The sequence below is a fragment of the Aquarana catesbeiana genome, linkage group LG01 (genome assembly GCF_042186555.1).
Source record: "Aquarana catesbeiana isolate 2022-GZ linkage group LG01, ASM4218655v1, whole genome shotgun sequence".
NCBI classification, from domain to species: domain Eukaryota; kingdom Metazoa; phylum Chordata; class Amphibia; order Anura; family Ranidae; genus Aquarana; species Aquarana catesbeiana.
Window position 1 is genome coordinate 328,218,151 of NC_133324.1, and position 25,883 is coordinate 328,244,033.

The window sequence follows — 25,883 nt, forward strand, 5'->3', positions numbered from 1 at the left end:
ATATAAGAGAGGGCAGATACAAAACCAGTCACCCTGGTACAAGGAGAGAGAGCGGCAGTGACTGGTCTTTATTACAGGAAGATAATGCACATAGGCAAAGTTTCATACTGGATTACTGTACAGATCTGGAAGAGATACACAAATCACTCTAAAATTCAGGTAAGAAAATCACTACAGGTAACTAAGAACATTACAATGAACAGAAGAAGGTAAAATGGGGTTAAAAAACCCTGTGACTTTTAAGGTGCTTATATTCTAGGGTAGATAGCATAGATAAACATATAGAACTTATCCATAAAAAAGATTTTTATTACAATTGGTACAAATTACACAACATGGTTAAAAAGTATGTATCTCAGTATCCACATCCAATATTAGGCAGACAGTGGAAGAAATACCACTTAATAGATACCACTCAACATGTTTCGTTCATTTGGAGCTTTCTCAAGGTATCATCATCTGTTCGATACCTTACTTCATCCCTCTTATTTTCCCCATTAAGGATATACTAATTCTTTGTCCTTCTGTGGCCCTAATGGATGGGAACTTTTGTTTGAGAGACCTACTTGATGTCTTGTGTCTCTGATGTTATTCATCGGTAATACTCCTTTACCATCCTAATTCGTATTTAATTTCTGGCAGCCTGGTAAGATTATTCATTTTGATGGATTGATTTTTTTGATTGTCGTTTGATTTTTTTTTTATTTTTTCAGCTGTTCATAGTATTATATGACATGCTATCCATATATACACCTATATATTCTAGATTGTAGATTTTATGATGTAATACGATATCTTATCTGTGTTTCTCATTTCTAGTATACCATAATCTATACCAAAACTCCTGAGGAGGCTCCAAATGAGCGAAACATGTTGAGTGGTATATATCAAGTGGTATTTCTTCCACTATCTGCCTAATATTGGATGTGCATACTGAGATCCCACAGCTCCTCGGGACCGGCACGGTGAAAAAAAAAAAAACGACCTCTCAACTCGATTCAAGATTTAAATCGATTTTTTCCCCAGCCCTATACTGAGATACATTTTTTTAACCATGTTGTGTAATTTGTACCAATTGTAATAAAAAATCTTTTTATGGATAAATTGTATATGTTTATCTATGCTATCTACCCTAGAATATAAGCACCTTAAAAGTCCTGGGGTTTTTTAACCCCATTTTCCCTTCTTCTGTTCATATAAATTTATGGGATGTGGTGCTAAGTTTTGATTGTTCCTGTCCTCACTACTGTTAAGAACATTACAATGTCAAAAGAAAGAGAAGCAGTGGTTTCACTTAAGTAAAAATAATGCAAGTCATGGGGGGCAGGTTTGTTATCATAGTCTGTCTATGACTGGACATAGATAGCATTATCTGCACACTGCTATACAGCTGAACACTTCTCTATCTAAAGAGAGGAAAGCAGAGGATCATCCTCTCTGCTCAATAGAGATGGTATTGCCTTTAAGCAGTGAACACATTGGCCTATATTCCTGCCGAGTAAATGCCACTCACATTGTAAGGATACTATGACTATTGGGATTAAACCTGGCCATACACTGTGCAAATTTCAACCAGTTGGTGACAAGCCAATCGAAATGTGCTTCCTGGGTGGCCCTGCTGACCCCCAACTGCCTGGCATTCTTCGATTGAAAAATCAATGGGCAGAATACTGTCAGCCAAACAGTGGCTACATCCAATAGCCAAGCAGGGAATTTGTCCATCTGAGCTATATAGATGGAAAAAAAAATCTATCAGTGTATGGCGAGCCTTAGTTAGCAGGCAGCTAGGTAAATAAAGTAGAACTGCAGTCTGCTCACATAATTTGTAATAAAAACATCTTTGCCATTCTGAAGCTTCCCTCCAACCCCTTTGCAGATCATTTTATATATACTGTGATTCTGTACTTGCCAAATATGCTGCAGAAATATTCCTCCACTAAGTCTGGCTGCATCCATTTTAACTGTGGGCAACTGAAGCTGCTGCCTGTTCACTTCCTGGATTTACACAGAAACACACCTCCAGCTCTGCAGCTCTCATTGGCCCTCTTATGAATCATTACCCCTCCCTTCCTGGCAAACTCTCACGAGAGTGAGAGAGGGAGCTGTGCATGATGTCATAAGCTTAGGCTAATGACCAGACAAGAAACAATAAGTGGGTTGTATAAGGTATTTACTGGCAGAAAAAAAAATTACTATCCAAAGTTAAAACAACAAGGGCAGAAGATTTAATAGATGGAAAGATGAAAAATGACTGAAGGTCCGCTTTAAGAAATGTAGGCAAGTTGTATTATGTGTCTCCTATTATGTGTCTCCTGTTCATAAGTTTATAACATTGCAATGTAACACTCACTTCTTTTGTTAAATTCATCCCCCGATGTTCGGTTTCATATAAATAATGAAGTTATAAAATTTGTTCCTGACTGTTTTCATCTTGCTTGTGGGTATGGGAAGCCCACAAGCATACAGTTCCGGGACATGGTGCTGCTGAGCTACCAGCATGCACTGCCCCGTTCTCGCGCATGCGCAGGAATGCGCCGTAGCGGCGCTGTAAAGTATACAGGTTGCCATAACAGCGGGCGGTGGCGTCGGTAGTGCCTGCCCTGTTGTTATGGCAACCTAGCCCTCCGCGCAGCCCACTGACCCCTGGGAAATGATGACACACATCTCCCAGGAGCAGTAGGGAGCGGAGGCGCCGAGGGAAGTGACGTCAGGAGCCCAGGCGCTGAAGGAGGCAGATATCAAGGGACCACATAGCAACAAGCATAAAAAGGTAAGTAAAAAAAAAAATTTCTCCAAATGTTGTTTTTTTTTTTTATTTACTTCATGGACATTAATGTAATTTTTTTTTTGGGTGGAACTCCACTTTAAATACAAAATTGTCAAGTGTGACTGGAGTGTAATTTCTACAGGACCGATCAATTTACTGATGTCTTGAGGTTATCTGGACACTACACTCTACACCAGGGGTGTTCAACCTGCGGTCCAAGACAGCTATGAATGCAGCCCAACATAAAATCATAACAATTACTTAAAAAATGTTGATTTTGGGGGGGAATTTTTTGTAAAAAATGCTTTTACACTTAGCAAACACATGCGGCCAAAGAAAAATTTGAAAGTGGCTCTTTACTGGACTTTTATACATTTTATCTTCCCAAAGAAATCTCCCACTCTTCACAATCATGCCTTATTCATGTCATCGGTTTTCAGCAGCACCTATATTTGTGAGCGACTATTTTCAAGAATGAAGCACACAAAGGGCAAAATTAAAATCTAAATATCTGATGAGCAGCTCGAGAATTCATTGAAAATTGCTATCACATCCATCGCACCAGATATTGATGTTTATAAAAAAAAATGTCAAATATTGCATTAGCTTTATGTTGCCCTCTTTTGCTTTTATAATAAAGAGTACAAAAAAAGGAAGTTCTACTACTCAGATAGTTACATTATCTATAATCAGTGATCATGAACTTGTGATCTGCCCACCCTTATTTTTACTCATCAGCTATCATTATTGTTTAGTGTATTTTATGTGCGGCCCAAGACAATTCCTCTTCTTCCAATGTGACCCAGGAAGGTCAAAAGGTTGCACACCCCTGCTCTACACTATTTATAGTGCATGGCATTTAGTCATTTAGGGAAGGATGGATATCTCTCATAAGTGCTGAACTCAGACAATTCCACTGAATCTCATTTGATCAATTATTTCATATCCTTCGTACATCTGTCACTAATCTCAGTCTAAATTAATCTCTCCTCAGTGAACCAGTAATGGTAATTTAAATCCCCAAGATCTCCCTGCAAAGGTCCCTATCTCATGTATTAGAACCCAGCTGAATGCAACAATGTAAGGTTGTACCAAGGGAGGGCTTATTATTAAAATGTAAAGTACATTCCATCTAACTGAAAAGCACGTTTTTAAGCAACATCTCAAAAATGTAGTAAGCCGCTCACTCAATTTGCTCTACTTTAACCCAGATGCCATTTCTAATGTCGGTTTTCCTGACACACAAGACTAGCACAACTTCTCGGAAGATTTAGCTTTGGTACAGTTTTTGGTTCCTAGAACTATTCTGAGTAAACACTTGATATCTATGTTAAAGCTAGGGCTGGGGAAAACTTCGATTTGAATCTTGAATCAAGTTGAGAGGTCAAATCGATTCAAATTTCCAGCAAATCGATTTTTTAGATTTTTTTTTTTCACCAGGACCGGTGCTGAAACCGCGGCTTCGGCCTATTCCACGAGGCTGGATGCTGCTGACTAGGCCGAGGCCGCGGCCTCGCCTAAAAACTCCTGCCCACAGCTCCTCAGGACCAGCGCGGTGTCCATCAAAAAAAAAAAAAAAAAAAACTTGATTTGAATTGTGAATCAAGTTTTTTTTTAAAAATCACAGATTTTTTTTTTTTTTTGAGAAAATCGCCCAGCTCTAGTTAAAGCACATTAAACCCTTTACTACCACTTTTACCTACAGGTAAGCCTATAATAAGGCTTACCTGTAGGTACCATGAATATCTCCTAAACTTGCAGTTATATTCACTATAGCCACATGCGCCAACGCGCAGGAGTGACGTCATTGCGGCTCCGGCCAATCACAGCACCGGAGCCGCGAACCCGCAAGTAACTCCGGTGGAATATGTCTGCGCTGTACTTGGAGGGCCAACACCAATCCAGGGCATCATTCTAAGGTAAGTATTTCATAATAAGCTAGTATGCGATGCATACTAGCTCATTATCCCTTTGTCTTGCAGGGTTTGTTTTTTTTTCAAGGTTTACAACCTCTTTTAAAGTGACACTTTGCTAATAAAGGGAGATTATAAAGTCCTTTTCCATGGGGCTAAGTGTTAAGCAGACCCTAGGTGGATCTTTCATCTGGAGGTCCTTTTACCTCAGCGAGCCAGGTGCCCTTTTGTGCAAGGATGAAAAATGTAAAAGTATATACCGTAGTATTCACAGATGAGAGTAGATAGTATTCACAGATTTATCACTATTTGACATCTTTGATGTTTGGGGTGTTTATCTGCTCTTTGCACAGCTATACTGTGATGACGTGCTGAATTTTAACAACTAGATACCAGTGCTCAGCAAGATAGAACTCACAAGACTGCTATATACTACTAATGAGAATGGGTATTTAGCAGTTTATATTTACTAAAATGTTTGCATTTCCGTGTTCTGTGTACTGTGGGAGACCAGATATAGTGGTCCTGAGTTTAGTAACACTTTAAGGACTTTTTTGCATTTACCAGTATTTTAATCCTAATTCAACATCAAACAATATGGTGTTACCAGAACACCAGTCCTTTCAATAAGAAGCCATCTTTTTTGTAAACTTTGGATGTACTGTTATATGTTACAGCAGACCGGGGACACACAGGGAATGTGGGATGGACAAAGTTTTTTAATAGAGTTTTTTGTCCACTGTTCTTACAGTTTTTGTATGGGTATTTAGGACAGATGCAGTTCTCCAATAGTATGTTAATATATTTTTTCATTAAAGATAGTCCATTGAAGTTTGAGAAACCAGTATCCCTGTCCTAGCTTATTTGGAACTTTACCGGCAGATTCCGGACTTGAAGAAGAATAGTAGGTTCATTTGTTGTATCTGTCCAGAATTCAGCATTCATTAGGAAACACTTTGCATGTGAAATGACTTTGTTTGCTCAATAAAGCACAATACTTGTTGTCCAATAGTCAGCTTTATAGTATTTCAGCTATTTTCTTGTCTTGGTATAATTAGTCTAAACCGCGACCTCACTTATCTACACTAATGTCTGTGAAATACATCATTGACTTGCAATATTTTTTTTCTATTATTGGCTAAAAGTGAATATCCAATGCTTTTCACACATTCTGTACAAGCAACATTGTCCTGGCATTTTGAAATGTTATCTCACAGTAGGACTACTGCGGTTCTATAAATACAGTTGAATATAACTCAAGGAAGGTGATCTTTGGATTGATATTTAGACTATGATTGGTTTGACATTAAAGCATGCAAAGTGTTAGCATACCATTCCGTGATAGGGCAATCCTGGGAGTTGTACTGGTATAGGTTATGTTTTAATAGATTTGGATGAACACATTTTTACCTGAAATCATCTCCTGCTTTGTTCTGTTCATTCCACCAAATGGCCTCATTGAATGGCGATTTGTCGGTTTCATCTTGGGGTGGATGAATACTATTAGGCCGTATAATTGGTTCCTGAAGTCTGTCTGGACGCTTAGGAGGGTGCGATCTGCTGGTCTGTGGCGATCCTCTGGGGCTGGGGGCTGGAGAGTGGCGGGGTGAAGATGTTGCATGAGGTAAGGGTCTGTACTGGCTTGTTGGAGACAGAAGGCCTGGACATGATCCCTCTGGTTGCGATCTGCCAGACTCATCTTTAGAGCTGAACAGAGAACCCACAGGGTGGAGTCTCAAAGATCCTTCGGGTTGAGACCGGTCAGGAGCAGCAGCACCAACGGGTGCTAAGGGACGAACAGAGTGTTGTGTGCTAGAAGTTGGAGTCTGTGATCCACTAGATCCTTCAGGCTGGGACCTACCAGACCCTGCTGGACTCAGACGAGGAGAGGTCGGAGCAAGAGGCCTGGGAGATGACACTGGTGAGGGTGGAGCCACAAAAATACGCTGAGTATCCATCTTTAGAAAAAAAAACACAGAACACTTTAATTACCATGCATGCATATGCTGATTTCACTAATTGGGCCATTATTTACCTGTGCAATCAGTGAGGAAAATGTCAAAGTAAGAGGGTAATGTGCAAATTGATTATCCAAGTTGTGGTTATTTTTTCTAAGACACTAAATAAAGTGTATCTATGGTCAAAATGTCAAATCAAATATTCATTTCCACATTGTATGTCAATTATTTCTAGCCTACTGATATTATTCTGAATGATCTTGAAGTTTGTAAACTGTGAAGATCCCCACGTTTATTTCAATTAATTCTGTGACACGTGTTTACTATGCCTGTGAGTAGGCTCTGCAGTGTCACAATATTCACAAAGCCTGCCTTCTGAACTACAGAGGTGCTGAGAGGAGAAGCTTCAGGAGGCAGAGTCAGTAAAGGTACCATGGGATATGTAGTCCTTATAAATTAAAAAGAAAACAGTAGAGGAGAAGCTGCAAAGCAGATTCCAGGAAGTTGTAAAAAGAGATAATAACTATTAACTTTCAATAATAACTTTGTCTGTATTGTTATTACAATGCTAATGTTATATTATGAAAGTGTATGCTGTGACCATAGATATCTTTTAAGTAACCTGTACATTGGAAAGAGTATATAAACCATGGAAAAACCTTTCTAATGAAATTAATATATTTCTCTCTTACAAAGTTCTAGTGGTGTGATGGAATTATTTAATGTGCGAGGAGCAATACTGATGTGCAAACTAGTCAAGCTTTCTGCTGAAACCCTCCAGAACAAATAAAAGATGCTTCCTAGTTAAGGTAGGTTACTATAATTGCACAATGCATCCTTCCTTATTAAAAAAAGAAGTATGGAGTTAGAAAAATTAAACACATATTCGCCTAGGTATGATGCTGCATCTTTCCCCTGCCAACTCGAAGCCCGAGAACTGAGCGATAAAACACCGTTGATCCCTAAGTTCTCAGTCTTCAGTGAGCAGAAATCGGTGACGGTCAATCACTGGCTCTATGCTCTGCCCCTCCAGTGCTCATTGGAGCATCGGGCTGCGGAGAGGTTGGGAGTGGCTGGTTCAGGCTCTCAGCAGTGTGCTGAGAGGCTGAGACAGTTTCCAGTCAGGAATATCTGAGCAGATCTCCATATTAAAGTCAGTATTGCTCTAGCGTCTGGAGCAGCTGAGTGATGTCAGCCGACAGTGGACTTTAGCCCACTGTCGGCTGAATATGGGTCACAGGAGTGCAGAGCGAAGTACGCTCCTGTGATCCATAGGAAAAGTAGCTTTGGCCCTTCTTCTCCTTTAAATTAATATTACATTATAAAGTTCCAAATAGAAGATGTACTATTCTAAGTCCCTTTTTTTAATCTAAGAAATGTTTATTGTGCCAAAAGTCAACAGACATAGAGTAAAATGAACAATACGGGTAAAAACAACCCAGGATGAACATCACAGAATTCTACATATTTGGCCAGACATGAACCAACAATATAACCCACCAGGTAACGTATTACCCCAGGACAGTTTGGTAAGTGGGAGGTATTGTAGACATACAGTATGAAAAGAGTATCAAGGCATAGTAGTTTAAGGCAAAAACAAAAAACACAATTCCTAAGTTCTCAGTCTTCAGTGAGCAGAAATCGGTGACGGTCAATCACTGGCTCTATGCTCTGCCCCTCCAGTGCTCATTGGAGCATCGGGCTGCGGAGAGGTTGGGAGTGGCTGGTTCAGGCTCTCAGCAGTGTGCTGAGAGGCTGAGACAGTTTCCAGTCAGGAATATCTGAGCAGATCTCCATATTAAAGTCAGTATTGCTCTAGCGTCTGGAGCAGCTGAGTGATGTCAGCCGACAGTGGACTTTAGCCCACTGTCGGCTGAATATGGGTCACAGGAGTGCAGAGCGAAGTACACTCCTGTGATCCATAGGAGAAGTAGCTTTGGCCCTTCTTCTCCTTTAAATTAATATTACATTATAAAGTTCCAAATAGAAGATGTACTATTCTAAGTCCCTTTTTTTAATCTAAGAAATGTTTATTGTGCCAAAAGTCAACAGACATAGAGTAAAATGAACAATACGGGTAAAAACAACCCAGGATGAACATCACAGAATTCTACATATTTGGCCAGACATGAACCAACAATATAACCCACCAGGTAACGTATTACCCCAGGACAGTTTGGTAAGTGGGAGGTATTGTAGACATACAGTATGAAAAGAGTATCAAGGCATAGTAGTTTAAGGCAAAAACAAAAAACACAATTCAAAACAAAACAATTGAACCAGGAATATGTGTTTCACCTCTTCCTATGGGTAAAACTAACAGCCAACGGGGCCGTATACCAAATAGAGTTTTGCCATCTCAGGAAAAAAATAACAAGAGCAGCCTTCAGGTAAGAGAAAAGAAGATGTGACTCTCAGTTCATCTCACTAGAGGTGTGCTTATATGGACAATTTTCCAAAGGCCACTTAAGTGTAATGGTCAGGCTCGATTCACACAGGGGCAACACGACTTCAATGCGACTTTGCAACGCGACTTCAACCCGACTTCAACACGACTTGTGGATCCGACTTTCAATGAACGGGGATCCGACTTGGATCCCCGCCACTGTGTTTGGTATGAATCTTTAGGGGGAACTCCGCGCCAAATTTTAAATAAAAATCCGGCATGGGTTCCCCCCCCAGGGGCATACCAGGCCCTTGGGTCCGGTATGGATCTTGAGGGGAACCCCCCTACGCCGAAAGGACGGCGTGGGGGGTCCCCCCAATCCATACCAGACCCTTATCCGAGCACGCAGCCCGGCCGGACAGGAATGGGGGTGGGGACGAGCGAGCGCCCCCCCCCCCTCCTGAACCGTACCAGGCCGCATGCCCTCAACATGGGGGGGTTGGTGCCTTGGGGGAGGGGGGCGCGCTGCGGCCCCCCCACCCCAAAGCACCTTGTCCCCATGTTGATGAGGACAAGGGCCTCTTCCCGACAACCCTGGCCGTTGGTTGTCGGGGTCTGCGGGCGGGGGGCTTATCGGAATCTGGGAGCCCCCTTTAATAAGGGGGCCCCCAGATCCCGGCCCCCCACCCTATGTGAATGAGTATGGGGTACATGGTACCCCTACCCATTCACCTAGGGGAAAAAAGCGTCAATAAAACAAACAGTACACAGGTTTTTTAAAATAATTTATTAGGCAGCTCCGGGATCTTCTTCCGACTTCGGGGGTCCTCTTCCGACTTCGGGGGTCTCTCCGCCGTCTCCTCCCGGTGTCCGCATCTTCTGCCGGCTCCTCCGCTATCTTCTGCAGCTCAATTGCTAGCGGTGGTCCGGACTTCTGCCTTCTTCTTTTCTTCCAAAGATGTTGACACGACGCTCTCTCCAGCTGGAATGGTCTCTGAACGCTCCGCAACGGACTTATATAGGCGGTGACCCCGCCCCCTTATGAGGTCACTGTCCCAGGGCATGCTGGGGCTGTGCCGTCATAAGGGGGCGTGGTCATCACCCGGTGACCACGCCTCCTAAAACGTCACAGACCCAGCATGCCCAGGGACTGTGACGGCATAAGGGGGCGGGGTCACGGCCTATATAAGTCCCTTGCAGAGCGCACAGAAACCATTCTGGCTGGGGAGAGCGTCGTGTCAACATCTCTGGAAGAGAAGAGGGAAGAAGATGATCCAGAGGTCCGGACCACCGCTGGCAAAAGAGCGCCAGAAGATAGCGGTGGAGCCGGCAGAAGATGCGGACACTGGGAGAAGACGCCGGAGAGACCCCCGGAGTCGGAAGAAGATCCCGGAGCTGCCTAATAAATTATTTTAAATACCTGTGTACTGTGTTTTTTATTGACGCTTTTTTTCCCTAGGTGAATGGGTAGGGGTACCATGTACCCCATACCTATTCACATAGGGTGGGGGGCCGGGATCTGGGGGCCCCCTTATTAAAGGGGGCTCCCAGATTCCGATAAGCCCCCCGCCCGCAGACCCCGACAACCAACGGCCAGGGTTGTCGGGAAGAGGCCCTTGTCCTCATCAACATGGGGACAAGGTGCTTTGGGGTGGGGGGGCCGCAGCGCGCCCCCCTCCCCCAAGGCACCAAACCCCCCATGTTGAGGGCATGCGGCCTGGTACGGTTCAGGAGGGGGGGGGGGCGCTCGCTCGTCCCCACCCCCATTCCTGTCCGGCCGGGCTGCGTGCTCGGATAAGGGTCTGGTATGGATTGGGGGGGACCCCCCACGCCGTTTTTTCGGCGTAGGGGGTTCTCCTCAAGGTCCATACCAGACCCAAGGGCCTGGTATGCCCCTGGAGGGGGAACCCATGCCGGATTTTTATTTAAAATTTGGCACGGAGTTCCCCTCAAGATCATTTGAGCACAAGTCGCATGCCGAAGTCGGATCATGCGAGACGGCGATCCGACTTCAATGATAGTCAATAGGCTGAAGTCGGATCAAAGTCGGATCCAAGTAGTACAGGGAGTACGCTCTGAAGTCGGAGCGACTTCAGTAGTGTCTATTAAGACGCTCCCATGCACTGTAATGTGAATCTCTTTCTGGGGCGACTTGGGGCGACTTGAGGGCTTACAAGTCGGATCCCAAGTCGCGGTAGTGTGAACCGAGCCTCACAAAGATACTAAGTACTCACACCTGCAATAAACTGTGTATAATCAATTGTGGTGGGGATAGCCCAGGAGTATCCAGCCATGCCTGCCGGACTTGCAAGTCCCTTCATTTTTAATTTAAAACAAATCTAATAAAATACATTTTATGGACTGCCATATCTACAACAATTTTTTCCCCCCGTTTTTTAAAAAATATTCATGTGCTTATATCCATCTATCCATCTATTAATTTGCCATTGGAAGCCAAGATGGAACTCCGGATAAACAGGGTTTGAATTTCTAAAGGCAAATAGACTGTGCACTTTGCAAGGTGCAGTTGCATTACATAGTAGGTGAGGTTGAAAAAAGACACAAGCCCATCAAGTCCAACCTATGTGTGTGATTATAAGTCAGTATTACCTTGTATATCCCTGTATGTTGCGGTCGTTCAGGTGCTTATCTAATAGTTTTTTGAAACCATTGATGCTCCCCGCTGAAACCACCTCCTGTGGAAGAGAATTCCACATCCTTGCCGTTCTTACAGTAAAGAACCCTCTATGCAGTTTAAGGTTAAACCTTTTTTCTACTAATTTTAATGAGTGGCCACGTGTCTTATTAAACTCCCTTTGGCAGAAAAATGTTATCCCTATTGTGGGGTCACTAGTATGGTATTTGTAAACTTAAATCATATCCCCTCGCAAGCATCTCTTCTCCAGAGAGAATAAGTTCAGTGCTCGTAACCTTTCTTCATAACTAATATCCTTCAGTTTTGTTGCCCTTCTTTGTACTCGCTCCATTTTCAGTATATCCTTCCTGAGGACTGGTGCCCAGAACTGGACAGCATACTCCAGGTGCAGCCGGACCAGAGTCTTGTAGAGTGGGAGAATTATCGTTTTACCTCTGGAGTTAATCCCCTTTTTAATGCATGTCAATATTCTGTTTGCTTTGTTAGCAGCAGCTTGGCATTGCATGCCATTGCTGAGCCTATCATCTACTAGGACCCCCAGGTCCTTTTCCATCCTAGATTCCCCCAGAGGTTCTCCCCCCAGTGTATAGATTGCATTCATAATTTTGCCACCCAAATGCATTATTTTACATTTTTCCACATTAAACCTCATTTGCCATGTAGTTGCCCACCCCATTAATTTGTTCAGATCTTTTTGAAAGATTTCCACATCCTGCGGAGAAGTTATTGCCCTGCTTAGCTTAGTATCATTCGCAAATACAGAGATTGAACTGTTTATCCCATCCTCCAGGTCGTTTATAAATAAATTAAATAGGATTGGTCCAGGCACAGAACCCTGGGGGACCCCACTACCCACCCCTGACCATTCCTAGTACACCCCATTTATCACCACCCTCTGAACTTACCCTTGTAGCCAGTTTTCAATCCATGTACTCACCCTATGGTCCATGCCAACGGACCTTATATTGTACAGTAAATGTTTATGGGGAACTGTGTCAAATGCTTTTGCAAAATCCAGATACACCACGTCTACGGGCCATTCTGCAAGAGCAGTTGCTCCAGAGCTTAGTAAATGAACTCTGCTGACTTCCATCATCCAATCATGTGCAAGCAAAAATGCTGTTTTTTTTAATTTTTTGTACGCGTGATTGGGTACTCATTGCAAAGTGAAGCTTTACCTCATTTACTAAGCTCTGGAGCAACTATACTTGCAGAGGGCAACTGCAAGTGCACAGTCTATTTGCCTTTAGTAAATCAAACCCACAGTTGAAATAACTATTTGTACTGTTTTAACGGACAACAAAATTGTATCTGTCTACAGCTAATCTTGTGATTAGCATACCTCTACCACACAGCACAGCCAGGAAGATCACACTACTATCTGCTGGTTTAGCTGTACAACTTATTGGATCACTTTACTCCTAATTAGGCAGAAGTGATTATGCTGATTCTCGAAAGCACTTAGGAGACATGGGACAAAGGACTACATGGGGACAGAACTTGAAAATAAAATGATAATAATATCTCTTCTTTACAGTTATATTCTGCTGTTTGGTGTATTGTGGAAAGTTGAGTCACCTAATTTTGTCTCCCATGTACTCAGATGAGATCCTGCACCTGACTTCTTGGATCTGCACACCTGCTGTGGCAGTTATTCATTGAGTCTGAATTCATTTTTATTATAGAGAATGTAAGAGAAGGACTATTTCAGCAGATGGAAAGAAAAATGCCAAGAAAATGTCACTTGTCTGATGACCTAAGACAGGGAATATTCCTAAGAGCCCTTTCACACTGGGGCGGTTTGCAGGCGCTATTGCGCTAATAATAGCGCCTGCAAACCGACCCGAAAGTGCCGCTGCTGTGTATCCAGTGTGAAAGCCCCGAGGGCTTTCACACTGGAGCGATGCGCTGGCAGGACGGTAAAAAAAAGTCCTGCCAGCAGCATCTTCGGAGCGGTGAAGGAGCGGTGTGTATACTGCTCCTTTACTGCTCCTGCCCATTGAAATCAATGGGATGGCGCGGCTATACCGCCGGCAAAGCGCCTCTGCAGAGGCGCTTTGCGGTAGTATTTAACCCTTTCTCGGCCGCTAGCGGGGGGTAAAACCGCCCCGCTAGCGGCCGCAAACCGGCGGTAAAAGGCCACTAATAATAGCGGCGTTTTACCGCCGACGCCACCCCCCGCCCCAGTGTGAAAGGGCTCTAAGACATATAAAAAAACAGAATATGTCTCGATACACCAGACTTTGCTGTATAGTTTACATCTTTAACTGAAATATAAATTTTAGAAGCACTGGGAGAGATTTACTAAAGTTGGTGCATGCAGAACCTGGTGCAGCAGTGCATGGTAGCAAATCAGCTTCTAACTTCAGCTTGTTCAATTAAGCTTTGGCAATAAAACCTGGAAGCTGATTGGATTCTATGCAGAGCTGCACCAGATTTTGCACGTTCCAGTTTTAGTAAATAACCCTCATTGACTCTATTAAGACTGGGTTCACACTATTGAGAATTGGATGTGGTTTACCACATCCAATTCACGTAGCAGCAGATTGTGTCCGGCTCTCTATGGAGCCGGTTCACACATCTCTGGAGCAAATTGCACAGGAGCCCTGTGCGTCTTTCGGTCCGCTGCAGGTCTGAATTCAGCCAAAAATTCGGTCTGAAATCGCACCTGAACCGGTGAATGGAGACGCAACGGACCCCTGTTGTGAGGCGCTCCGTGCTCCAGTCTGAACCCAGTCTGTGTAAAGACTATGGAAACTAAAGTGTGTACACATGTTCAACAAGCAGTAAAAAAGCTTTAAAACAAGCATTAACCACTTCAATACAGGGCACATTCACCCCCTTCCTGCCCAGGCCAATTTTCAGCTTTCAGCGTTGTCGCATTTTAACTGAAAATTGCACAGCCATGCAACCCTGTACCCAAACTAAATTTTTATCATTTTTTCCCACAAAGAGCTTTCTTTTGGTGGTATTTAATCACCACTGTTTTTTTTTTATTTTTTGTGCTACAAATAAAAAAATTTTTTCTTTGTTTCTGTTATAAAACATTGTAAACATGATGAGCACTGATGATGACGCACTTATATGCAGCACTGATGGGCACTGATAGGCAGCACTGATTGCAATGATATGCAGCACTGATGCGCACTCATAGGTGGCACTGGTGGGCACTGATAAGTGGTACTGGTGGGCACTTATAGGTGGCACTGATTAGGATGCACTGACAGGCATCACTGATGGGCACAGATTGGCATCCCTAATGGGCACTGTTTGGCATCCCTGGTGGGCTCTAGTGGGCATACCTGGTGGGCATCTGGTCTGCACTGATAATCAATGCGCTGATTATCAGCGCAGACTCCCACTGTAAGGAGAGCCTCTGATCGGTTCTCCTCTACTCAAGCCTTGTCAGCGCGAGTAGTAGAGGAAAAGTCGATAAATGGCACTTCCTTGTTACCATGTGACGTCATAGGCTTTTTTTTTTTTTTTTTTTAATTATTTATTTAAGACAAGAACACGGCCCAAATGAGCCCACAGAAACATACATATACATTGTTTGATCATATACATAGTATAGTGACAAGATATAAATTCTTACACGGTTCTTATTCACTATATCGGTCTTCATCTTGACAGTCTAAGACCAAACATCAATTTGTATAATTATAGTAAGTTGAATCTTAGGGTTGTAGTGTGCGTATGACAACAGTCACTGCAGGATCCCACTGCGCCGGTCCTCTATTTTCTATATTATTATTAAGAATAGAAATTGAGAAAGAGATAAATTGAGGGTAGAGAGATAGAGGAGGGGGGAGGGAGGAAAGTGAAAAGTGAGGAAAGGTATGGGGTGGGGGGGGGGGTTAGGGAGGCGGGGGACTATAAAGGGGAAAAAAGGGGGGGGGGGGAGGGTTAGGGAGGTAGGATCGGTTCGGTTCCCGCGAACATGTGGGCCCCTACAATATCCAGATCCCAACCAACTACGGTGTTGCTCATAGAGTGCTGGTGGCACTACTCATGTGTCTGTACACTCACCGGGAGGCGTCTGCTCCTCTCAAAGATTGACCCGCCGACGAGTATATAAACATCGTCCATAATTGCCAAGTCCTAGAAAATGCCTCTTCCCTATGTTGTGTCGTATGAATCAGGTCCTCCATTTGTTTTAGTCATAGGCTTTTTACCTAGATCGGAGATGCGGTGTGTCAGAGCTACACACCACCGATCACCACGCAGCATGCCCCTGCGGGCACATGCAAGCGGCTTATCCTGGTGGACATCATATGACGCCCAGTCAGGATAATACAACCATTTTCCAGCCATCATTCTGCTATATGGCAGGCGGGAAGTGGTTAAAGTGTAACTCCACTTTTGTTGAGAAAAAAAAACATTCCCCTCTGGTTAATCTATGTAAATTACAAGGATTTTAACAAACTTTATTGCAGATTCCTACCTGTTGTTGTTCTGAAGAAATCCCTGTGTGTTTGTTTGTATCCATATGGGAAAGTTAGTCTAATGGGAGTAGTTTCATAATTATTAATCAGCTACTGCACCTGCAGGGCTCTACTGAGGAAAGCTGCTGGGCCTGCATCCCTTTAGACGTGATTTCCTGTTGGAAATATGTCACCAAAAATCACATTTTTGTTGCATGGGATGCCTGAAATCTGACTTCTATGTTAGGGCAGACTTCTGGGAAAATCAGTGAGCCAATCACACAAGCAGGAAATTATGTTTCTGGGGGGGCATTGTGTACATATTATGTGTACAGAACACCTCCAGGTAGCCATATTGCATCGCATTTTACAGAAAATTACAGAGCTGAAGATTGAAAAGGAAAGGTAATTTTTAATAACATTCAATTACAATATGACTTGTGACACAATTGTATACACTATATTATTTTTTCTTTATTTACTAATTTTTTTCTCACGCAAGTGGAGTTACCCTTTAGGCTGGGTTCACACTATAGAATGCAGGGGCTCACAGTAGGAGTCCGGGGTGTCTCCATTCACCGTATTAGGTCCGATTTCAGCCCGAATTTTGGACTGAATTCGGACCTGAAACGGACCAAAAGACGCACAGGACTGTGAACCCAGCTGTAATGTAGACAAAAATTCATGATAATTAGGCCTTGCTGACACAGAGCATACTACAGCCTACACTCATGCGAGGGCCGTGTTTGTTCGCACAGGGATGCTCAGGTGATTCATGCATCCCCGTGCAGGCAGTCCTATTCATGTCAATTGGGACACAACGGCTGCATGGACATAGACATTGCTCCCAATTTGACAGCCATGTGGGTGCACAGCCCCAAACACAGACAGTGTGTATTTCCGGTCTTGCACCCACACCCTCACAGACATCAAGCAATTTGGGATTAGCAGTCCATGCACCTATTGTGTCCCAATTGACATAAATAGGAAAGCATGAACCCCTGCGTATCGCCATACAGGCAAACAGGGCCCTCACAAAGGTGAATGCTGTAGTACGCCCATGTGAACAGGTCCTAACTCACCAGTTAAATGTTACTTCCTATTGCTTTGATCCTGTCTATGTACATTTTCTAAAAAATCCCTTACTAAATACTGTTTTTGATTTTTTTTTTTAGTTTTTCTATACAGTGATGTGGCTGAAAAACTTTATCAAATTTCTATACTGTGGAGAGTCCCACACCAGTGCTGAATCCCCTATAGCTGAGATGTCATCCCTCTGGTGTCCATAGCTCTCAGGGTTGTGGAGATGTTGTCGGCCCAGAAAAGAGTTCCTTCTCACCAGACAGAGAGACAGAGGAATAAGCTGGAGTGCCAGGGCTTCACATGATTGCATAGAAAAACTAACTGATTGAAACTAGTTGATTTTATGAGCTTCTAGTTTCTAAATGCTTATGTCCTCTTTCACACATTTTGATCAGCAGAGTATCTGTGAAGAAATACCTGGAGCAGAACGGGACAGATGCCACTGTGACATCCGTGTCCATTATGTTTTTCTCTGTAATTTCAAAATTATGTTTGATCCATGGGCGGCTGGATTAAATATGACTGTTTACATCACACAGCTGTCACATTTAGGTCTACAAAATTAAAACTGAGGCAGATCTTTTCAATTTTTTTCCAGACCAGGACAGACTCGAGGAAAGTTGGATGTAAATGTAGGCCAGTTTGTTTACATTTGTCTACCCATAGACTTGCATGGAACCTTTGATTGGGTCTGCTTGAAAAACTGACAGGTGGACCTGATTGTACTGTATAGCCTGGGTAAAAGGGACCAATAGTTGATTTTGAATTAAAAGAACAAAACACTGCAAATAAAAAGAGCTAATATGAAGAAAAATAAACACAGCAATCTGTACTGCAATAGTATTAATATGTAATAATATTTGATATCTGCATTTCTTCCAATATGGGTTGTTTTAGTAAACTTAAAGTACATATAAGCCCTCACCTTGTAAAACAACCCATTCCATTTAAAATAGAAATGAAAGGCAAAATATTTATAAATACCATTTTCCCTGTTTATAAGTGATCACATACCCTCTGTTCTCAGCTGCATAAGGAGCTCAGAGAGGTGGGGTAGGAGAAACAGCAGAACATTGGTCTTCCTAAAGAATGGCTGTGCAGCAGGGGGGGGGGTGTCAGCTGAAGTCTGATCATTGGAGGACAGCAGGCGGAGTTCTCAGCACAGCTTGAAAACTAACCACACTGTGCTCTCGTGCCTAGTGTGGTGCATTTTTAATAGGAGGGGCAGAGGGACTGGCAGGAACACCAGGGATTTCACACAAAGGAAGCAATACAAAGAGAACAAGATACTTTCTCATACAAGTACATGGTGCAGCAGGCACATATCAGGAATATGAAATGTTGGGATAACAGACACTTTAATAAGTCACATACAAGTATGCAGGTTCCTATTGCTGCCCTCCTTTTCATTCTGGATTCCTGGCTGTTATGGTAATCATGTGATTGTAATACTGTGAGTCTTTGACCTAAAACAAGCATGCTGCCAGTCAGGGGCGTCGCTATGTGAGTGTGGCCCACACCCAGGTGACACCTGCCAGAGAGTGACACCAGGCTCAGACTGGCATCGGCGCCCGGCTCCCTCCTTCCCTTCTGGGATCACCTCAGCTTCACACGATGTGCGGAAGAGTGGGCAAGGAGGGAGTGAGGCAGACAGACAGGGTGCCCAGGGTCCAACCGTCCCATACACCGCAATATCTCCCTCCCCACAGGCTGCACTCACTGCAGACCGGACTACAGCCACCTCTTCCTCGGCTCTGACATACACCAGCCAGGAGGAAGAGCCAAGGAGGAGGAAGAGAGACACCAAGCCACAGCACCTGCCCGGGGCCGAGGTATGTAATAACAGGAGTATTGCAGAGGAGGGGGACATGGTGATGGGTAACATTGGTATTTGGCAAGTAACATCTACGCTGCCAGAAGTGATTTCAGTTAGAGGATATATGCTAGGAGGTGCTTTGTTTTCAGTTAGAAAGGACTTGTGATAGAAGTAGAAGGAGGGAGGCAGATTTAAAGTTTGATCCCCCCCCAGCACAATTCCTCTCCCCTCCCAAAGCACCCCCTAGCTTATATCCTCTAACCTCACCCTCCAAATCAAAGATCCCATCCCAGCTCCATCCATCCCCCTGATCCCATCCCGGCTCCAGCCACCACCTGGATCCATCCACCACCCTGATCCCATCTTGGCTCCATCCACCACTCCATCCCGGCTCAATCCACTCCCCCGATCCCATCCTGGCTCCATCCATTCTCCTGATCCTATCCTGGCTCCATCCATTCCCCCGATCCCATGCTGGCTCCATCCACCCCCCCGATCCCATCTCGGCTCCATCCACCCCCCCGATCCCATCTCGGCTCCATCCACCCCCCGATCCCATCCCAGCTCCATCCACCACCCTGATCCCATCCCGGCTCCATCCACCACCCTGATTCCATCCCAGCTCCATCCACCACCCTAATCCCTCCCTGGCTCCATCCACCACTCGATCCCGGCTCCATCTACTCCCCCGCTCCCATCCTGGCTCCATCAATTCCCCCGATCCCATACTGGCTCCATCCATCCCCCACATCTCATCCTGGCTCCATCCATCCCCTGAACCTATTCCAGCTCCAGCCACCCCCGATCCCATTCTGGCTCCATCCATTCGTTGATCCTATTCCAGCTCTATCCACCACCCCAATCCCATCCCAGGTCCATCCATCCCCCCCAATCCCATCCCGGCTACATCCATTGTGGAAGGTTAAGGGGGAGAGCCACACCGACGCACTAGCCTGCTTAGTGCCGGGGGAGGGGGGGTTGGGGTAGGTGACACCATGTTTTACTGCGCCAGGTGACACCACTGCTGCGAGTGAAGTCAGAATTAAAGTAGTAGATCATATGATAAATAGACAGTTGTTATTTTTAAGCAAGGTCCGCAATAGCACAATCTATGTCGACTTCCTTTGCAAATAACTATATATGCAGTGAGAGTGTTTTTTTCCTGAACAAACATTGTAAACTGATATTTTTTTTTGTAGACTAGAAAACATCTATAGGGTGCTCAGCATCAAGGGTGAATATTTGACATGTATCCACTGGAGAAGAGGTGTGTTTGTATAATCAGACTAACAGCGCTCAAACTTCAAAGAAAAAAACTGCTTTATCTCTGGAGCCAGCATTGCAATCTGCTTTGCCATGTACCCATCATACAGCAGAGGGCACACAGCATAGGACACTAGTCCTTATCTAAATCCCATTTGTCCTCAAGAAAAAAGCCTTCTAAAAATAAACCTAAACTTTCTCTTCATTTATCACACTGGTATGAGCTGGCCACACCACATAAGGAGGAGAGCAGTGCATGGCAGATATATACAGATACAGCTATTGGCCACGGGGAGAGAAAATGTATACATATGTATACACACTTGATACAACACATCAGGCGCTGACCTTGGAGATAGGCTAAGGATCTCTCTGAACAAACTGCTACAATTGTGTCCTTACGATTTTCATTTCACCCATTTGTATCACAATTCCCTATAGTACTGGTGAGCACGCAAGAACATTCAGATCTCCAACCAATAGAACAAACCATATTGTCATACTTCTTTCTGTTCTCTCCTTCCACTGATTTGCTCTGCTTTAAAAGAAACACATTATTCTTTTAGACTTACATTATCCTTTTCAAGGACATACACTATATTACCAAAAGTATTGGGACGCCTATCTTTACACTCACATTAAAAGAGAAGTCCAACCTGAGCTTGTTTGGCTGAACTTCTCTTATGGGTCACGGCAGTGCAATTCGTTTTGCACTCCTGTGACCCGTTTTCAGCAGAGAGTGGTCTGAAGTCCACTCTCTGCTGTCATCACACAGATCAATCTAGGCACTGTGCCATCACGACAGTGGGAGTCTGGATCCGGCAGGTGCCTGGACTGATGCCCGTCTCAGCCTCTTAGCGAGCCGCAGAGAGCCTGAGACGGTTGCTCCCCGCCCCTCCACAGCTCAGTGCTCCAGTGAGCGTGGAGAAGCAGATTGACAGTCTGCAGCTCCATGCTCCGGGAGCTGTGAGAACCGAACCATCGGCGATGTTCGATCACTCAGTTCTCAGTGCAGAGGCGGCGGGGGACAGATGCAGCATACACCTTAGTATGATGGAGGAAAGCCCCCCAAACTCATACTTCTCTTTTAACTTTAATGGCACCCCAGTCTTAGTCTGTAGGGTTCAATATTGAGTTGGCCCACCCTTCACAGCTATAACAGCTTCAACTCTTCTGGGAAGGCTGTCCACAAGGTTTAAGTGCGTGTGTGAGGTCAGGCACTGATGTGAATAAGAAGGTCTGGCTCGCAGTCTCCGCTCTAATTCTTCTCAAAGGTGTTCTGTCGGGTTGAGGTCAGGACTCTGTGCAGGCCAGTCAAGTTCCTCCACCCCAAACTTGCTCATCCATGTCTTTATGGAAATTGCTTTGTGCACTGGTGCGCAGTCATGTTGGAAAGGGCCATCCCCAAACTGTTCCCACAAAGTTGGGAGCATAAAATTGTCCAAAATGTCTTGATATCCTGATACCTTAAGGCTACATTCACACTAAGGCAGTTTTCAGGCGGTGCGCTTTCAGGGCATTAGAAAAAGTCCTGCAAGCAGCATCTTTGGGGCGGCTTGGGGGCACTATAAATAATGCTCCCAAAACGGCCCTGCCTATTGAAATGAATAGGCAGCACTTCCAAAGCGCTTTGAAAGTGCCACAAAACGGGTATTTCTTCAGGTTTTTTAAGGTCCCGTTGTCACGAGACCTAAAAAAAAACGGGCCACTAGAGCCCCGAAAAGCACTGCTAAAACACCACAAAAACGGCTGGTGCTTTAGTGTTGTTTTAGCGGCACTACAGAGTGAAAGGGGTCTAAGAGTTCCCTTAACTGGAACTAAGGGGCCAAGCCCAACCCCTGAAAAAAAAACCCCACACCATAATCTCCCTCCACCAAATGATGAACAGTGCACAAAGCAAGATCCATAAAGACATGGATGAGTGAGTTTGGGTTGGGGGAACTTGACTGACCTCAACCCGACAGAACACCTTTGAGATGAATTAGAGCAGAGACTGTAAGCCAGGGTTTCTCACCCACATCAGCAACTGACCTCACAAATGCGCTTCTGGAAGAATGGTCAAACATTCCCATAGACACACTCCTAAACCTGGTGGACAGCCTTCCCAGAAGAGTTGAAGCTGTTATAGCTGCAAAGGGTGGGCCGACTCAATATTGAACTCTACGGACTAAAACTGGGATGCCATTAAAGTTCATGTGTGTGTGAAGGCAGACATCCCAATACTTTTGGTAAAATAGTGTAGATCCATATATTCCAGCATGTACACCATAGCTAGCCTATCAGAACTAGAATCTACAAATTCAATACACCAAGGCTAGCCTTTTAGTTCCAAGTACTGTATATACATGTAATAGACCAAAGCCAGCCTACCAGTCCCAGGATATACATACACATGTAATAGACCAAGGCTAGTCTGCAATGTCCAGGTTATAGACATGTAATACAACAAGGCTAGCATACCAGTTCCAAAAAAAAATGTAATAAGCCAAAGCTAGCCTACCAGTCAAAGAATACACACATTTAATAGAACAAGGCTGCCAACTAGTTCAAGGATATACACGTATAATACAGCAAGGCTAGCCTACCTGTTCTATGATATACACCTGCAATATTAGTCTACCAGATCTGGAATTTACACATTTAATAGACCAAGGCTAGCCTACCAGTTCCATGATATACACATAAAATAGACCAAGGCTAGCCTGCCAGTCCAGGTTATACGCATTTAAGAGGCCATGGCCAGCCTACCAATTCCAGGATATATATATATGTAATACACTAAGGCTAGTCTACCATTTCTGGGTTATACACATGTAATAGACCAAGAATAGCCTACTAGTTTCAGAATATACAGACGTTAATCACTACACCTAGTCTACCAGTTCCAAAATATGCACATGTAATACAGTATTTCAATGCTAAAATGAAAAAGTTGTCTCATGCCTAGGCTATGTGCTAAATTGTACTCATGCAAAATCGTTAACCTAGATAGTGATAGCTACCGTTGAAATGTGCACCAGTTTGTTACACAACTTAACCAATAATTTATATCAAACCACGCTTGTCACATTTAAATGTAAACACAATTCATGAAATTTGAGCTGGGCACATATATCTACAGTGTTTTCTTTTCTCTCTTCAAAGCACTAAGTCCTGTGGCTTTCTCCTGATCCGTTCTTTTGTTATCAGCATAACAACTTCTGACAAGTTCTGCATCAACTGAGATAAAAGCAACCTGAGTTTTGTGTTGGGGAGGATGCTATAAATATTAGCAGAGCCCTGAACTATTCAACCAACAGCTCTAAAAGTCTCTACCTATGAGGAGAGGGGGTGTGTGCCTTTCCTCCAATCAGCTGTCTTGGCTGTATGCCCAGGCTTCTCTGCAATGCTAACCAAGAAGAGAAAATCTCCTAACATGATGTGCACTTTCTAAACAGTATATAAAGCTGAAGACAGCAGATATCCATGTAAAACGTACATAGGGAGATTTGTTTCATCCCTGTGTATCATCTGAGGCTGTTCACTTCACAGGGTATTAGGGGGGGGGGGGGTTACATCCACTTTAACACTTAGCGTGATAAACAAATTTTCATACCATAAATGTGTTTCACAATCAATAACACAATATAAACAAATTCATGTCAATATAATATCAAAGTCCCATAAAATCTTCCCCTGTGTAATAGTGCAGGTGCTCTTTAAAACTTGGTGCTTTGTTTCACCTGTGCCGATTTCACCTTAAAAAGTGAGTGTATTTGAAACCTTTTATGTAATAAATTTACCAAGCGGTTTAACACTATGAGCTTCCTTTATGTCATCATTTCCTTCTGAGTAGTATTATCAGGCTAACAAAGTCAAGCTGAGCTAATTCAAGAGGAACTGGATTTTAAAGGGGACATGCCCCACAAGCGCACTTGTCCACACTGGTAATAGTTGGTCATGTTCATTTGGTGAGTGCCAATCTATGTGGGGCACTATATGCACAAGAGGAACAAAGCACTACGTTTTAAAGAGCACCTGAGCTTTTACGCCAAGGAGGTTTTTATGGGACTTTGATATTATATTGACATGAATTTGTTTATTTTGTGGTATTGATTGTGAAACATGTTTATGGTATGAGAATGTGTTTATCCCATTAAGGGGTGGATTTACTAAAGGAAAATAAACTGTGCACTTTCCAAAGTGCAGTTGCATTCTGCAAGAGCAGCGGCTCCAGAGCTTAGCAAATGAGGTAAAGCTTCACTATGTAAGGAATACCCAATCACGTGCAAGGAAAATAAAAAGAAAATTACATTTTTGCTCGCACATGATTGGATGATGGAAGTCAGCAGAACTCCTGCTCATTTACTAAGCTCTGGAGAAACTGCACTTTGCAAACTGCACAGTCTATCTGCCTTTAGTAAATCAACCCCATAGTGTTAATGTGACAATCGTGGTTTAATATAAAATATTCCAATGCTACCCTATCAATTCCAGAATATACATATGTAATACATCAAGGCTATCCTACTAGTTCCAGAATTTACAGATGTTATGCAATAAGGATTCTACCAGATCCAGAATTTACAAATGTAATACACCAAGTTTATCCTATCAGTTCCTTAATATACAGAGGTTATGCCCTAGGGCTAGCCTACTAGTTCCAGATATATACATATAGTACACTAGGGCTATCCTACCAGATCCAGAATATACACATGCAATACACCAAGGCTAGCCTACCAGTTGGAGAATATTCACATGCATCACACCAAGGCTAGCCTACCAATTGGATAATATACACATGTAATACATCAAGGCTAGACTACCAGTTGGATAATATACACGTGCAATACGTAAAGGCCAGCCTACCAGTTGGAGAATATACACTTGAAATACACCAAGGCTAGCCTACCAGTTGGAGAATATACACATGCAATACACCAAGGCTAGCCTACCAGTTGGAGAATATACACATGCAATACACCAAGGCTAGCCTACCAGTTGGAGAATATACACATGTAATACATGAAGGCCAGCCTACCAGTTGGAATATATACACTTGTAAAGGCTAGCCTACCAGTTGGAGAATATACACATTTAATACACCAAGGCTAGACTGCTACTTGGAGAATATACACATGTAATACACCACGGCTAGCCTATTGATTTCAAAATATACAGATGGTATGTACTAAGACTAGCATATCAATTCCAGAACATACAGATGTTATTCCCTGGGGCTAACCTAGCAGTTGCAGAATATACACATGTAATAGACCAAGACTAGCCTTCCAATTCTAGAATATACACATGTAACACCCCAAAACTAGCCTTCCAATTCTATAATATACACATGTAACACCCCAAGACTAGCCTTCCAATTCTAGAATATACACATGTAATACCCCAAGACTAGCCTTCCAATTCTAGAATATACACATGTAACACCCCAAGACTGGCCTTCCAATTTTGGAATATAGACATGTAACACCCCAAGACTAGCCTTCCAATTCTAGAATATACACATGTAACACCCCAAAACTAGCCTTCCAATTCTAGAATATACACATGTAACAACCCAAGACTAGCCTTCCAATTCTAGAATATACACATGTAATACCCCAAGACTAGCCTT

General features: G+C 43.5%; 1 protein-coding gene across 4 annotated transcripts in view; it reads right to left on the bottom strand.

Annotated features, from left to right (window-relative positions):
* The window catches only part of INPP5J (inositol polyphosphate-5-phosphatase J), a 137,027-nt gene that overhangs the window by 37,473 nt on the left and 73,671 nt on the right, over positions 1-25,883 (bottom strand). For all 4 annotated transcript variants that reach the window (XM_073631027.1, XM_073631036.1, XM_073631018.1 and 1 more), the window contains one exon: positions 6,091-6,638. In XM_073631027.1, coding sequence (XP_073487128.1) covers positions 6,091-6,638 — 548 coding nt within the window. The remainder of the gene's footprint in view (positions 1-6,090; positions 6,639-25,883) is intronic.